Source organism: Anopheles stephensi, chromosome 2 (assembly GCF_013141755.1).
Source record: "Anopheles stephensi strain Indian chromosome 2, UCI_ANSTEP_V1.0, whole genome shotgun sequence".
In the NCBI taxonomy this organism is placed as follows: Eukaryota; Metazoa; Arthropoda; class Insecta; order Diptera; family Culicidae; genus Anopheles; species Anopheles stephensi.
The window spans coordinates 71,800,399-71,815,024 of record NC_050202.1 but is presented as its reverse complement, the minus strand read 5'-3'; the positions used below and the strand labels follow the sequence as shown (position 1 = coordinate 71,815,024).

The window sequence follows — 14,626 nt, the reverse complement described above, 5'->3', positions numbered from 1 at the left end:
TTAGCTTCCAGAAATCATCTTTCCCATCTCACCTGAAATCAAATAAACGTCAGGGTGTTGGGAACTTTCGAAGCTGTTTCCTACTGAAGATAGCAATTCGATTTTAGCTTATGCTTATTTCATGAGCCTGTCATCTCATTTCAGCCAAGAAAGCCCTTAATTCGGTAGAAATATTTACTCATTGAAAATTCAGAAGAATTTAAGGTTGACCAATTCCTGAGAAACACGGGTAAGAATATAATCCAATCATCCAATGTTGAATTTGGATAATTAGTATAATTAATTAATTTGCATGAAAATATTTTGAATTGTTATTGCATGAAAAATAAACAACACTTGACAACACTACGAGCAGAGAGTATAAACCAGACGCCAATGTAAGAAAAGTGAACTAGAGTAATTGAATTATGTACAAATCTGACGGTTGAATAAACATTACAAAAGCAACTTCCAAACGCATAACACATATTCAATTATCCGCTCCAGTTTTAGAAATTCCCAAATATCACAAGTTTCCTCCCTTCACGACCGGTGTAATTTATACATTTGGTCCTTCGAACCGGATCGGTGAAAGGAAGCATTACGTGCAGTGAAACTTGCAGCAGGACACTACGTGTTCACAGATTTGGGAATAAACGGAACTACGTACCGTTTATGTACAGTGGTGATTCAAAGTGTGATATTTCTCCGTTTAAACCCGTTGTGTTTTTCATTTCCTTTGGTTGCCCCGCTATCACGGGCAAAGGAGACGTTTGTGAAGTGTTCGTGAAGATTACATCGTGTCACGAACAAGGAACAGAAAAGCGAGTGTGTAGTTCGATCGGAACGCGTAAGAAAACCGACGCCACCCACGCCATTTCAAATTTGGCACCCATAACTGCAACGACACCCATTGCGTTTTCAAATTTGCGCCATTCGAAATTTGGTTTTGCGTACAAGTTGCATCCAAGTTACAGTGAGATTATCCTACGCGCCAAAAATTCAAAGAGAAAATGGCGAAACAATTAAAAGCGTTTCAACTGAAAAAACGCCAAGCTGCCGAGCTAATTAAAACCGTGGAACAGTTCACCAGTGAATATACCGATGATAGAGTGAGTGAAGTATCAGTGTGTCTAGACCAGCTGGAAAGGTATTACGAAGATTTTCTCCAGGCAAGCGCGAAAGTTTCGGAGCTAGATGAGGATGGGGCGGAAACGTATGTGGCGGAACGTTGCGAAATGGACACGCGTTACCGACGCGTGAAGGGTTTCCTTCTACGAAGGCAACCCTCGAACCCGGGTGTGAGTGATTCGGTGTTGATCGCGAATTCAACGATGAATACTACGGGACGATCGAGTGCTGTGAATGTGCGTCTGCCGAAAATCGAATTACCTACGTTTGATGGTGATTCTACCAAGTGGCTTACTTTCCGGGACCGATTTGTAGCTATGATTGATTCTTCCGCGGACATTCCTAACATCATGAAGCTGCAATATCTGCTGTCGTCGTTAAAGGGTGATGCTGGATTGCTCTTCGAGCATACCACCTTAACAGCAGATAATTACGACGTGACGTGGACTGCCTTGCTGAAGCGATACGACAACCCGCGTACGCTTGTTCGCGAGTACTACCGGAAGATTCATCACCTACCGACAGTGAGCCGTGAAAGGGTGGATGAATTGGCGCAGCTCGTGGATGAATTCACGCGGCACGTGAACGGGCTGAAGAAACTCGACGAGCCCGTTGAGTACTGGGATACGCCGCTCGCCAACCTCTTGCTGATGAAACTGGACACGGCGACCATCTTGGCTTGGGAAAACCATTCAGCACAGCACACGAAAGATAAGTACAAGGAGTTAGTAGATTTCCTTCATAGTCGTGTCCGAATCCTTAAGTCAACGCGTGAGTTTTCCCATACTGAACTAAATACGAGAATGGTGGCCGGTAGCAAAAAAATATTCGAACATAGACCAAGGTTGGTGGGTAACACAGCGACGGCAGGAAGAGCAATACCGCATATGTCAGCGCCACAGCCACCACAACCACCGTGCATTTTTGGTTGCACGGAGGCTCACCATTTGCGGGTTTGTCCGGAATTCGCAAATAAGGACGTACCCCAACGGCGGGAAATCGCAACACGAGAACGGCTGTGTTGGAATTGCCTGAATCGTCATCACCAAGTGAGGGATTGCCGCTCGTCGTACCGGTGCACTACGTGCAAGGCACGACACCATTCACTACTACATGTGAATTCAGCGGTGACCATGGCTGCGCAATCCGATGAGGAAATGGTTCTTCTGGAAACGGTCCTTCTCCAGCTCGTGGATGATCACGGCAACACGTATGATGCGCGGGCACTTCTCGATTCGGGATCGATGTGCAATTTCGTTTCCGAAACCATGGCGCAGCGATTGCTAACACCGTTGTCAAAGGTAGACGTTGCCATATCTGGTATAGGGCAACAGATGCAGCACGTCAAGGGTTCCATTACAGCGGCCGTTCAATCGAAAGGGGCTGACTTCTCTACAACAATGGAATTTCTTGTACTAAAGACTCCGTCGGCAGATCTTCCAACCACACCGATAAACGTAGAGTCGTGGTTCCTCCCGAATATAAAATTGGCTGATCCTACTTTCCACGTCCCCGGAAAGGTAGATGTGGTTATTGGCGGTGATACATTTTGGGAACTACACACTGGAAGGAAGCGGTCACTGGGCGAAGGAAAACCATGGTTGTTGGAGACACCGTTTGGATGGGCGATCTCTGGGAATACTTCCCGTTGTTCTGGGCCCAATTTGCGGTTGTGTCACCTGGCAACCAATGAAGGTGACATTGCAGCTTCGCTACAACGGTTCTGGGAGGCTGAGAGCATTTTAGAAGGCCCTGCGTTGTCTTTGGAAGAAGACCTGTGTGAGAAGTATTATGCTTCCACGACTACGCGAAATGCTCAAGGTCGCTATGTCGTGTCGTTGCCGCGAAATGCCAAACCGGAGAAAGTCCTGGGTTTGTCAACCCGGCAAACAATTCGGGTCAGTTTGTAGGTGAGGGGTATGTAGAAATCGTGCGAAAATGGGTGAAACTCGTGGGGGGGCAATCTCGCTCGGGCGAACTAGCTGTTTTGCTCGTTGCAGCGCATGCGCTGTGCTGTCTTTGAATGTGTGCGTGCGTCAAAAGCGAGCAAAACGCCGCTGTGTCAAAAAATGTGTAAACAAACTCAGTTGGAGTTCAGAAAGTAAACATGCGCAATCCGCTTGGTTATGTGCAAAAATTCGTGAAATAATCTAAATATTCTTTATTTTGAACACATCGAAGCTATTACCGATATGTGCAGTGCCGTGGAATAACAAAAATTGCTTCAAAAAAGCTGTGTGTGTGGCTGATACTCCAGCATCTTCCCAATATGTGTGTAAACAACGCCAAGAGTATTACTGTTTTGTGATCATCATATTTGATTCGGATTGCACATTACCGGGCAGAAAAAGGTAACGTATTGTTTTCCATACTACTGTGTTCATAGCAACGCCTACTGTTATTTCATTTGCGCTCATATTACACCTTGTTTAACCTATTTTTTTTCCTACCTCCACCCATAGCTTCAAGCAACCAATTTTGTACAGCATCCGCACGCTGTATGAAGGTGTAAAACAAATTTTCATCTGTAAGATGCTCTTCAAACCTGTCCAGTGACTCTTCATTGCTTATATATTGCATCGGGATGGTTTAAGCATTGCGTCGCACGCCTTTCATCGGGTGTATTGTGGCCACTACATCCAGTTTTAATAATGAACATTGTGAACAAAAATCGTGCCCAGGACAAGTTCTTTTTGCTTGAATTAACTCTGTGTTCTTATTTACATGAATAGATACGGTGGACGGATGAATGCTGCTTGCTGACGACTGCTCTTCGTGAAATGTTGATCCCGGTGATGAAACACACGGTTCCGGTGTCATGCTTGGTGACGGCTGACGGGAACCTTGATGCACGACAGTCGTTTTTGCCGGTCGCGCAAAGTCATGCGCGCATGAACCAGCAGCTGAAGCAACAGACGATTTCGGCGTCGCACTTGTAGTTGGCTGCGATCCTTGCATTTGTTCGTCAAACGATCCTAACGATCACGGAATGCCATCCACGGATCCAGCCGCACGCACTTGTGGTCAGCTGCGATCCATGCGAACGCTTTAACGACATTGTCGCTAGTGGAGCAACACGCACGGAACTAGCAGGCACAAGTATCGCTTTCGTTGAGGGCTGCGATCCTCGCTTTTGTTCCATCGATCCTGCCGGACGCGTAGCGATATCCACGGAACCAGCAGTGAGAGCAGTAGAAGATTCCGACGTCGCAGACGATCCTGCCGGCCGCGGAATGACACGCATGGAACCTGCAGCGGGAACAAATGCCGATCCTCGCTTTTGTTCCACCGATCCTGCCTGCGTAGCGATATCCATGGAACCAGCATCGGGGGCAAGAGACGGTTCCGGCGTCGGTCTTGATGACGTTCGCGGTCCAAAAACACGGACGATCGCTCCTGTGGAGCATAACACAGCCGAAGGCAGTTGTTGCAGTGCAAAAAGGCGCCCTTTCTTTGGTGGTTCCGACATTATATTTTGGCTGAAATAATCAATCGTTTTATTATTTTTTATGTAAGTATGATAATAATTTGATTCATTGTCATGCACTTAATCTTACTTACTTTTATTTATTTATTTTCCAGGTGAAACTGCTGAGTTGAATTTGAATGCTGCACGCTGAGTGTTTATGTTTTCAGCTGTGACTTTGAATAAAGGGTAACAATCACACGCACAATGCCACATTCATGCTAGATGACACGCACACACAGAAAGAAATCGCGACGAAACAGCCAAGGGGCGAAATGGAAGAAATGGGCGAAAAGCTGTCGAAATTTGAAAATCGTCATAAAACGCGTCTAAGTGATGGCTTTTATGACGGATTTTTGCTTCGGGATTTTTCCCCCATTTCGCTCGATTTCTACATACCCCTGGCCCTCAATCGTGCTAGCCGGGAAGGGATATAGCAGATCGGCGTTTGTTGGGAGTTGAACGGCGGCTAAAGGCCAATCCGGTAAAAGACTCGAGAAGGCCCCCCCTAGAATCTTTTGTGTGCAGCACTGTGGCCTCCCGGCTAGCACGATTGAGGGCCAGGGGTATGTAGAAATCGAGCGAAATGGGGGAAAAATCCCGAAGCAAAAATCCGTCATAAAAGCCATCACTTAGACGCGTTTTATGACGATTTTCAAATTTCGACAGCTTTTCGCCCATTTCTTCCATTTCGCCCCTTGGCTGTTTCGTCGCGATTTCTTTCAGTGTGTGCGTGTCATCTAGCATGAATGTGGCATTGTGCGTGTGATTGTTACCCTTTATTGAAATTCACAGCTGAAAACATAAACATCGAGATTTCAAACCGCAAAGCAGCATTCAAATACAACTCAGCAGTTTCACCTGAAAAATAAATAAATAAAAGTAAGTAAGATTAAGTGCATGACAATGAATCAAATTATTATCATACTTACATAAATAATAATAAAACGATTGATTATTTCAGCCAAAATGTAATGTCGGAACCACCAAAGAAAGGGCGCCTTTTTGCACTGCAACAACTGCCTTGGGCTGTATTATGCTCCACAGGCGCGATCGTCCGTGTTTTTGGACCGCGAACGTCATCAAGACCGACGCCGGAACCGTCTCTTGCCCCCGGTGCTGGTTCCATGGATATCGCTACGCGACCGGCAGGATCATCTGCGACGTCGGAATCTTCTACTGCTCTCACTGCTGGTTCCGTGGATATCGCTACGCGTCCGGCAGGATCGATGGAACAAAAGCGAGGAACGCAGCCCTCAACGAAAGCGATACGTGGGATGATTCTTGTGCCTGCTAGTTCCGATCGTTGGATCGTGATCGTTAGGATCGTTTGACGAACAAATGCAAGGATCGCAGCCGACTACAAGTGCGACGCCGAAATCGTCTGTTGCTTCAGCTGCTGGTTCATGCGCGCATGACGTTGCGCGACCAACAAAAACGACTGTCGTGCATCAAGGATCCCGTCAGCCGTCACCAAGCATGACACCGGAACCGTGTGTTTCATCACCGGGATCAACATTTCACGAAGAGCAGTCGTCAGCAAGCAGCATTCATCCGTCCACCGTATCTATTAATGTAAATAAGAACACAAAGTTAATTCAAGCAAAAAGAACTTGTCCTGGGCACGATTTTTGTTCACAATGTTCATTATTAAAACTGGATGCCCGAACTGCCCAAACGGCTGCGGTAGTGGCCACAATACACCCGATGAAAGGCGTGCGACGCAATGCTCAAACCATCCCGATGCAATATATAAGCAACGAAGAGTCACTGGACAGGTTTGAAGAGCATCTTACAGATGAAAATTTGTTTTACACCTTCATACAGCGTGCGGATGCTGTACAAAATTGGTTGCTTGAAGCTATGGGTGGAGGTAGGAAAAAAGTAGGTTAAACAAGGTGTAATATTAGCGCATATGAAATAACAGCATGCGTTGCTATGAACACAGTAGTATGGAAAACAATACGTTACCTTTTTCTGCCCGGTAATGTGCAATCCGAATGAAATATGATGATCACAAAACAGTAATACTCTCGGCGTTGTTTACACACATGGAAAGATGCTAGAGTATCAGCCACACACAAAGCTTTTTTGAAGCAATTTTTGTTATTCCACGGCACTGCACATATCGGTTATAAGTAAGATCTGTTCAAAATAAAGAATATTTAGATTATTTCACGAATTTTTGCACATAACCAAGCGGATTGCGCATGTTTACTTTTCTGAACTCCAACTGAGTTTGTTTACACATTTTTTGACACAGCGGCGTTTTGCTCGCTTTTGACGCACGCACACATTCAAAGACAGCACAGCGCATGCGCTGCAACGAGCAAAACAGCTAGTTCGCCCGAGCGAGATTGCCCCCCACGAGTTTCACCCATTTTCGCACGATTTCTACATACCCCTCACCTACAAACTGACCCGAATTGTTTGCCGGGCTGTCATTTTTGTTGTACAGTGGAATTTCTGTATGGTCAAAACCCATTTGATGTAAACATTGTGCATTGTTCCTTAATTCTGTTAATAGACAGCGAGTAGAACTTGATAAAATACATTGTAACAAGTGATTTGAGATTACGATATTCTTATGCTTCCTCTTTTGCTGAATATCAATGCAAGGTAACAAGTATTCATCGAATTACTGTTCCGTTACCGTCCGAGAACGCCTTGCATGTTTTAGGCCCGATTGTTCACCCCTAGTGCGACTGAAAACTAGTACGAAGCCCCTGTAACCCAAAATGAATGGTAGGGTTAGCGAAGAGGGGATTTTAATCATATAATAACAATATTTTATTCGACTTTCTTCAATCAATTTTGACCACACTGAAAGCACACTGAAAGCTCACTGTGAAGCTCTCGCAACGTGTACTGCGGATTGCATACCTTTAGGCGTAAATCCTACAGCGCCTAACAAATTTTGTCAGGGGGGGGCCTTCTCGAGTCTTTTACCATTAAATCATCTAATTCATTGCTAAGATTTAAGTCATTCACTCACTTCTGCCTCAATTTGCTCATCACTACTTTCGACTATTAGTTTAGGAACTGCCGGTGCCGTCTACACGAGGAAGGTGCTATTTTTGTTAAGAGTTACCTTTAGTAAGACAAAAACTTAAGAAACAGTAACATCTATCCTGGTGTTTTATTTGACCGTACTTTTCCTTCCACTAGTGATGAAAACAGTTAAATAAGATCGCGCGATAGGATCACCCAATTTCGTCCAATTTAGGGCAACATTCGGAGGTGTTTTCAATAAAAGTGTTTTGCTTGTTTCGGCATTCTTCTGCGTTGGAATGTGTTTACTAATGAACTCATAAAACTATCCACAAAATAACTTATAACACGCTATACCGAACAAATCAACCACGCGAAGGAAAACGCGAACCAAACATAGGAGAGAATATGAAACACGTTCCCATCCCCCATAACGCTGTCGGGATCTAACACTTTTCGACCGTGTCCGACCGACCAAGCAGCGTGTCCGTTCGCCCAGCTAATACTTCCGTCCCGGGTTTAGCACTTTGCAGAAATGCGGTAACGTGACGTGACAATCGACCTGCGTCCCGGGCCCACCGCCACTGCTGTTGGGCGAGGGCCGGGTCGAACGGGTGGGTCATTGGTGGGCCGGCTGCTCTGCCTCCCGGATGTAGTCCTGATGCCGGCGGACCACATCCGCCACGATCGGTTCCTCGATCTCCAGCCCGGACAGGGCCTGATCCTTCGTCAGCACGATCTCATAGTTGGTGCTGGGCGTCACGAACACGACACGGTTCTTGCGCGTCTGCAGTATGTTGGCGATCACCAGCTTGTGCTTGTACTTGTTCAGACTTTCGCGCGACTTGGCAATCAGCAGCGCTTCGTCCGTTTCCAGCTTGAACGACACGACGTACGCGTGCGGCACCCAGAGGCTGGCGAGCGGGGCCAGCATCTTCGGCACCAGCTGGAGCGATATCGTCGGCGCACCGTGACCGGACTGTATCTTGTGCGTGGGCATTTCGTCCTGCGGCACGTAAAAGTCGGAAACGGCCGCGGCCAGAAACAGTACCGCGTTCCGCTCGAACGGTGCCAACGATTCGCAGGCCGCCCGCAGCAGCCACATGTAGTCGACCACGCTGGTGAAGGTGATGTACAGCATCCGGTGCGTTTCTTGGGCATTCTTGTACTTGTCCAGTACCGGCGCCAGCACATCGACCGAGTCCGGTTTCACTGTAAATAATGTAATGGGGGCGGTGGGTTTGGAAAGTCCATAAGTAGTATGAATATTGAGTATTTCAGGCAGCATTACCGATCGGATGGTCGGATGTGCAGAAATAGCAATGAAGGAAAGCTTCATTAACGAGGCTGCTTCTTTGTGCGGAAAATACGCAAGAAAGGATGTTAAAAGAGTAAGGACATCGAGTAGACAAACTCAACAAGACTTTTTTCCCCTTATTCCATGTACTGTACGATAAACTTTAAATGCAAAACCCTCTCTCGCACATTCCTTTAGCATCTGCCATTAGTTTGTACCTAATAAACGTTGAGAAATACTCACTTGCTAGAAGTGCATTTTCCTACCGAGACAAACGGGAAATCAAACTTACCGGTGATTGTGGTGCTCATTCCTTCCTCGTGCAATTCCAGCATATCGAGCAGCTGCTGGCCGGTGAAGTGGCGCGAAAATGGCTCCAGTGATTTGGTTCGATGCATAAAGATAACGGCATACCCATGTTCCAGAAAGTACTCGGCCGAGGCGGATCCACGATTGCCGGCACTGAAGTTATCCACGAAGCGCACCGTATTGTGCTCCAATGGAACAGTCGTACCGCCGGACTGTAGCAGCACACAGGAGGATACCACGGAATAGGCGGAATAAAGTAGAAAAGAAAACAGAAAGGAAAATTATAATGACAGGGGTTTCAAAATACTTTAATGTTTTATATATGTTTTAAAGGTCCAACCACATTAATCGCAATGAAACGTATTTAAGAACAATTCAATGAAAGATTATTATTATTCTTCTTTGACCTAACGACCTCTCAGGAAATGCCTGCCATTTCTGGGTTACCCCGGTTAGAAGAAGGAATAATGAATCTATTAAAATTAAGCGAAATGTTTCTTCTTTTAAACTACAGAAAATAGAGCAAAGAAAGTAATATGAAAGGAAAAGATTTAAAAGTGAAATATTTTCGGTATTCCTATATGTAATGGATTGTGTTCAAACTTTCGTATATTTTTTAATCTTTGATTTTTGAAATTCACGACGCACTGAAAGCAATTTTTATCTCCAAAAAAGACTATTTTTCGTTACATTTATTTAGCTCCTGCATATGTTAGAGACACTGCACCAGAGATGTATATACATATATTGAAAGGCTTCATATTTAAAAAAATGACACCACCAGAAGCGCATGAAAAAAAACTAAAACTAAAACCAAATTTAAGAAATTTGGCATAATAACTCTAAAAATAGCATAATAAGGGCTAATTAAACATTTATCAAAAATCATTTTTACGTTATTTAGGAACTTTAGAACTACCTGTAGTTTTTACTGAATTTTCAAATGGTGATTTTCATGATAAACGATTGATTTTCGTAAGAGGCTTTGTAGTTAGGTTACATGAAGCAATTTTCTTCTTCTTCTTCTTCTTCTTCCTTGGCACTACAACCTCAAGAGGTCTTGGGCCTGCCATTTCTGGCTTTCTGTGACTTAATTTTACCCGCAGTAAAGTAGTCAGTTTTACGTCTGTATGGGATTTGAACCCCGGCCGGCGCCCCAAGCAATTTTTAACCCTATGAAAAAATAAGTTCTCTACAATTTTGCAGCAGATCATATTTGCCTATGTTTTAAACTTTTATAGTTATCTAAAAAAAACTAGAGGCCTTATTGTTCATTTACGCACTGTATCATTCCGATCAAGCGTAAGCTATTGAGAAATCATTTTACTAATAATCGATTTGCGTATGAAAATGTATGTAAATATACGAAAAAAAAATTAGCCATACGACCAGGCCGTCCTAAACGAATTAAAAAAATAAAATAAAATAATACAGTCGACAAATAGAGGAAGAAACACCTTTCAGCGTTTCTAAATGTCTGGAAGACCCCCCAACTTAAGTCCAGATCTCAGACCCCATCGAAAACTTATGAACATTTTCGATGCTGACGATGTTGGCAACACTAGAACTTATTGTTTGAGAAGATTTTTTTTGTTTGACCAAGGATACGAAAGCGCTCGCTGCAAATCATTACGTCCAAAGACCACTTCATATGAATGATTTAAGTGCTATTAGAATTGTTAAATGAATTTGTTTGTTTGAGTGTTAAAAAGTTGGCTTTTTTGTTTTGATTTGATAATTTAAACTCAACTATTTTTCTTAAAAACAAGCAAGTTTATTGGATAATTGTTGTTGTAACAGTGAAAAGTTGAAATATTCCGGTAAATGATTCAAACACATTCTCAAAACCCTGTATTACGCCCTAACGTTCACTAAAAGTAACGAACTAACTAAAAAAATAGTCAGAACGTCGAAAAACAAATCGATAAGAAAATAGGAAAGAATTCAAGTTCAACAGTCCATCCATCTACCGCAGCTAACCAAACCAGCCATCTGTCTAACCGAAGACACCTGTCCGCTAACTTGCCAACTGAATCGACAGGACTCGAGCGAGAGGTGGCAAACGTATCGACAGGAAACCGGATTGCAGTAAAAGCATTGCAACGTGCCGGACACAAGCCACACCACCAGGAAAACTTACGCGCCACACACACACACAAACTGTCCAACTGATGCAAAAGTTTTCCCTCCCTTTGCTAGTTACTAGTGTGTTTCTCGAGCGAAGAAGCAGAATGGCTTAATGCTTCATTTGGAAGTCAAATTAAGTTTCTACTAAGATGTTACTACGAAGGTAGGGGAAGATTTTCCACAGATTTTCTTTTTGGAAATTTCCACCACAACTGCCCAATTTTCTTACCCGACACAGTTAAGTAAACTGTATCGCCTGTACAAAGGTGCAAACCATTTTCCTTGCGCAATAGTTCGATAACATTACTCGTTCATCCTCCGGTCGAATGCGGTTCCTTTGGCCTGATGTATTGACAGAAATCCTTACCAATGAGCTGCCAAGCAGCAGAGCAGAAGGTATAATTTTCTTCAGCCGCACACCACCTGTCCCGAGCTACACCTGTCCTTTTCGTTCGCTTTTCGAGTCTCGAGTTGTTTAGTGCCAACGGCCAACGGCGCCACGGACAGAAAGGGACTGCCCTTAATGTGCCGCAATGAAAGTGAAGTGCTCGACAGGGAAGCTAACTTTATGTTTTATGCATAACACGGAACCGCCTACCAAAAATGGAAGAAACACGAAAATCTAATAAATCGAGCACTGTGGTGGGAAGGCTTCTCGCTTGGAAAATCGGAACAGTGCCACGAAAAAGATCAGCCAGACCCGGGAGTTGACTGGAAAAGGATTGGAACGCTATAAATCTAAAGATTTGGAAGTTTGCAAGGAAAACGCGATCCTTGTGTATTCATTAAAGTTCCACATTAACTGGTGCAGTTCTGGACACGGAAACCAAAGATCTAATTCGTGGACAGGGTCTCTATCTCTCTTATTGGCCCAACGACCTCTTAGGTCATGCCTGCTAGAGGATCTGGAGGATTACTAGACTTACTGATACCACATAGTTGAATAGTCAGTCCTCACTACGGATTTATGTCCATAAGACTACATGATACAGCCAATAGGTCCTCATTTTTGCCGAATTATCCTTCAGATTCGTTTGACCTTTGATTGGAGGCGTTAAAACATGACTTTCCATTTAGTCTTGAAGATTGAAGAAGACATTTTCCGGCCTTTGTGATCCCAAATATATAGATTATACATATATAACATTCTTCGGTGTAAAAAATAATGGCTGTGAAGGAAATGACTTTATAGTCCAGCCTTACCTAGGCTTAGATGGACATCCTGAATGTCCCCAACAATTGTTCGATTTCAAGGGGATTTTCGATTTTCGTTTGCTGCGCTGTGTATATTAATATTCAAATTTGCCTTCTGCTTCCTGACAATCATCATACTGCTGCATGCCATCAAAGTCAGAACAACAGCGTGATGGTTATTTCACCACCGACACCACCACCTGTTGATGTGAGCAATCGAAAAATGAATGTAGCCAAGGAGGACTCTTGATATAATTCAGTTACTGATTTTTTATGCAGATTGGCTCCCATCGCCATGATTATGGAAACACGATTAGTATGCTACATGCTATATGTAGGTAATTCGATTCTTTTACTTATTCGTGTACAGATGAGAATGTTACTATTAAAAAGGTCTCGTTTTCTTATTAGATTCATAATTTCTGCGTGTTACTGTGTAATGGACTGACAGTATCTCCATCAATCCATCATTGTTTGGTGGCCCCTCATTCCTTATGCAAGAACAATTAAGCCATTGCTACCTTATTCCACAATGCATAACACACCGCCATAGCTTAGCTTTGTGTTCTACAAAGCAAAGGGCGAAAGAACATTTAAAGCGCATTGATAATTACCGTAACCAGCACGATGTGGCTCTTGAGTTTGTAGTGTCGGTCGCAGAATTCCTTCAGCAGGGATCGATTGTCCTCGAAGCAGTTCGGCGGCAGATGTGTAGCATAAAAATCCTCCCAGTGCGACGTCATGGTCATGTGCCAGGTGATTTGGTTTTGTTGCTGTTGCACTAGCGTAGAAGAAAGGGTACAGCAGGTGTCGGCAGATTACTGTCGCGCGTCCGATAGAGCAGGAATCACAATATGGATAGGTGCTGGGCAGGCCTCTTTCCCCACGTTTGATACTATTTGCCGTGCGAGTTATGTTAACTACTGTTTACGCCTTTGCACATCCCCGTTTGTACTTTGCACCTTCTCTGTGCAAACCATTTCCTTTTCCAACACACGTCTCCCAACGGGGGAGTGCCTGAATCGCTCTAGGTCACTGGGTATCGTACCATGGGACAATATCGCCGGATTAGCAGCCCAACTATTAAGTGCTTCCAAGTACTAGCTTTTATGCACTCCGCTGCAACTCACGCACCGTTTGCAATCAATTATGTGTCCAGCAGGTGAGTGATGTTATGCTGACTGACTGGTTGGGCGCACACACACCATCCCTCAAGGTACAGCTGCAGCCGGGCGTAGCGTTATCGACGGTAACCGTGTATGCTAGCAATGCTCACCACACAACAACCGAAACATTTCACAATTCTCACAATAATCCACAGTTTCCACAGCGTGCACGGTCCTTCTTCCGTCCGGTGCTATTACATTTTTTACACTGCACTTACGATATTGCCGTATACATTACATGAGGCCGTGGTGTAGCGCATCGCGGAAGAATATTTTTGACAGCCGCCGTATGTGTCAATCATACGAACACAAACACATGTTTAAAGTGTGTGTGTGTTTTTGCTGTTTATGAACGAATTGTGTAATGTTTTAACACCATAAAGCTAATTAGCTGCAGTTTCCGGACTTTTCGCTCACAATTAAATAACATTGAGCAAAGAGATATGCATCTACTGCATTCGATATGACCACAGCTGCACAACGTGATCCAAAATGCCGCCAACTGTCAAAACAAGCTCAATTTTGACAACCGAACCATTTCATTGTGCTCCAATTCAGCACAATTTCAAAATGACCGTTTAGAAAGAAATATTTGAAATAAAATCGACAAAGAAAATCAAAGCGCACAACATCTCGTCATCGATGAAGTATTAATTCTGTAGCCAGCTTTTAGCTTACGTTTCTTCTTAAGACGAGTAACTCTTCTCACAGTAGTTTATTGCCGTACATGATAATGATCTTTGATGTCGTGTGGATCTTGATTCTTCCTCGAAACTTTCGCCATTGATCGAGCGTTTGAAGATAATGAACTGATTGATTGCGAATTTTATGATAAAATGTCCCAAAAAACTGCCTTCTCGCTCAAACTAACACCACCAATAATACATTATTCACAGGGTTTCTCCTTGTTTGTAGCAATGAGCCACAAAGTGACTTATTAGAGCGTGTATTGTAAGTCCCCACTTT

At 43.9% G+C, this 14,626-nt stretch overlaps 2 protein-coding genes and 1 long non-coding RNA gene across 9 annotated transcripts; 1 reads left to right on the top strand and 2 right to left on the bottom strand.

The window, feature by feature from the left end:
• The first annotated feature begins 445 nt into the window (after positions 1–445).
• LOC118504675 lies at positions 446–4,784 on the top strand. Of its 4 annotated transcripts, none has more exons than XM_036039471.1 (5): positions 446–3,027; positions 3,292–3,461; positions 3,573–3,616; positions 3,843–4,621; positions 4,693–4,784. In XM_036039471.1, exon 1 carries the CDS (start codon positions 993–995, stop codon positions 3,018–3,020), a length of 2,028 nt encoding a protein of 675 aa, XP_035895364.1. In that variant the 5' UTR covers positions 446–992; the 3' UTR covers positions 3,021–3,027; positions 3,292–3,461; positions 3,573–3,616; positions 3,843–4,621; positions 4,693–4,784. The 4 variants fall into 4 exon arrangements, with proteins under 4 accessions (XP_035895364.1, XP_035895362.1, XP_035895361.1 ...); XM_036039469.1 differs by having other exon boundaries at positions 3,573–3,637; XM_036039468.1 differs by having other exon boundaries at positions 446–3,020; positions 3,573–4,621.
• Positions 4,785–5,340: 556 nt separating this feature from the next.
• On the bottom strand, positions 5,341–7,001 carry LOC118504679. 3 transcript variants are annotated; one of them, XR_004905334.1, is made up of 4 exons: positions 6,795–7,001; positions 6,548–6,721; positions 5,509–6,437; positions 5,341–5,437 (listed from the first exon to the last, which is right to left on the bottom strand). It is a non-coding gene; the product is annotated as an uncharacterized LOC118504679 (long non-coding RNA). The 3 variants fall into 3 exon arrangements; XR_004905335.1 differs by having other exon boundaries at positions 5,509–6,143; positions 6,216–6,437; positions 6,548–6,999; XR_004905333.1 differs by having other exon boundaries at positions 6,548–6,999.
• Positions 7,002–7,685: 684 nt separating this feature from the next.
• LOC118504678 (phosphopantothenate--cysteine ligase-like) lies at positions 7,686–14,173 on the bottom strand. 2 transcript variants are annotated; one of them, XM_036039485.1, is made up of 4 exons: positions 13,543–14,123; positions 13,109–13,275; positions 9,157–9,385; positions 7,686–8,779 (listed from the first exon to the last, which is right to left on the bottom strand). In XM_036039485.1, exons 2-4 carry the CDS (start codon positions 13,241–13,243, stop codon positions 8,187–8,189), a joined length of 957 nt encoding a protein of 318 aa, XP_035895378.1. In that variant the 5' UTR covers positions 13,244–13,275; positions 13,543–14,123; the 3' UTR covers positions 7,686–8,186. The 2 variants fall into 2 exon arrangements, with proteins under 2 accessions (XP_035895378.1, XP_035895377.1); XM_036039484.1 differs by having other exon boundaries at positions 13,109–14,173.
• Between the last annotated feature and the right edge of the window lie 453 nt (positions 14,174–14,626).

Bases quoted from the DNA above. Each gene is read 5' to 3' on its own strand.
- LOC118504678 (XM_036039484.1), bottom strand. From the start codon at position 13,243: ATGACCATGACGTCGCACTGGGAGGATTTTTATGCTACACATCTGCCG. The intron at 9,386-13,108 runs GTAATTATCAAT...GTGCTGCTACAG, and splicing joins GCCACATCGTGCTGGTTACG to TCCGGCGGTACGACTGTTCC. The intron at 8,780-9,156 runs GTAAGTTTGATT...CATTATTTACAG, and splicing joins AATGAGCACCACAATCACCG to TGAAACCGGACTCGGTCGAT.
- LOC118504675 (XM_036039468.1), top strand. From the start codon at position 993: ATGGCGAAACAATTAAAAGCGTTTCAACTGAAAAAACGCCAAGCTGCC.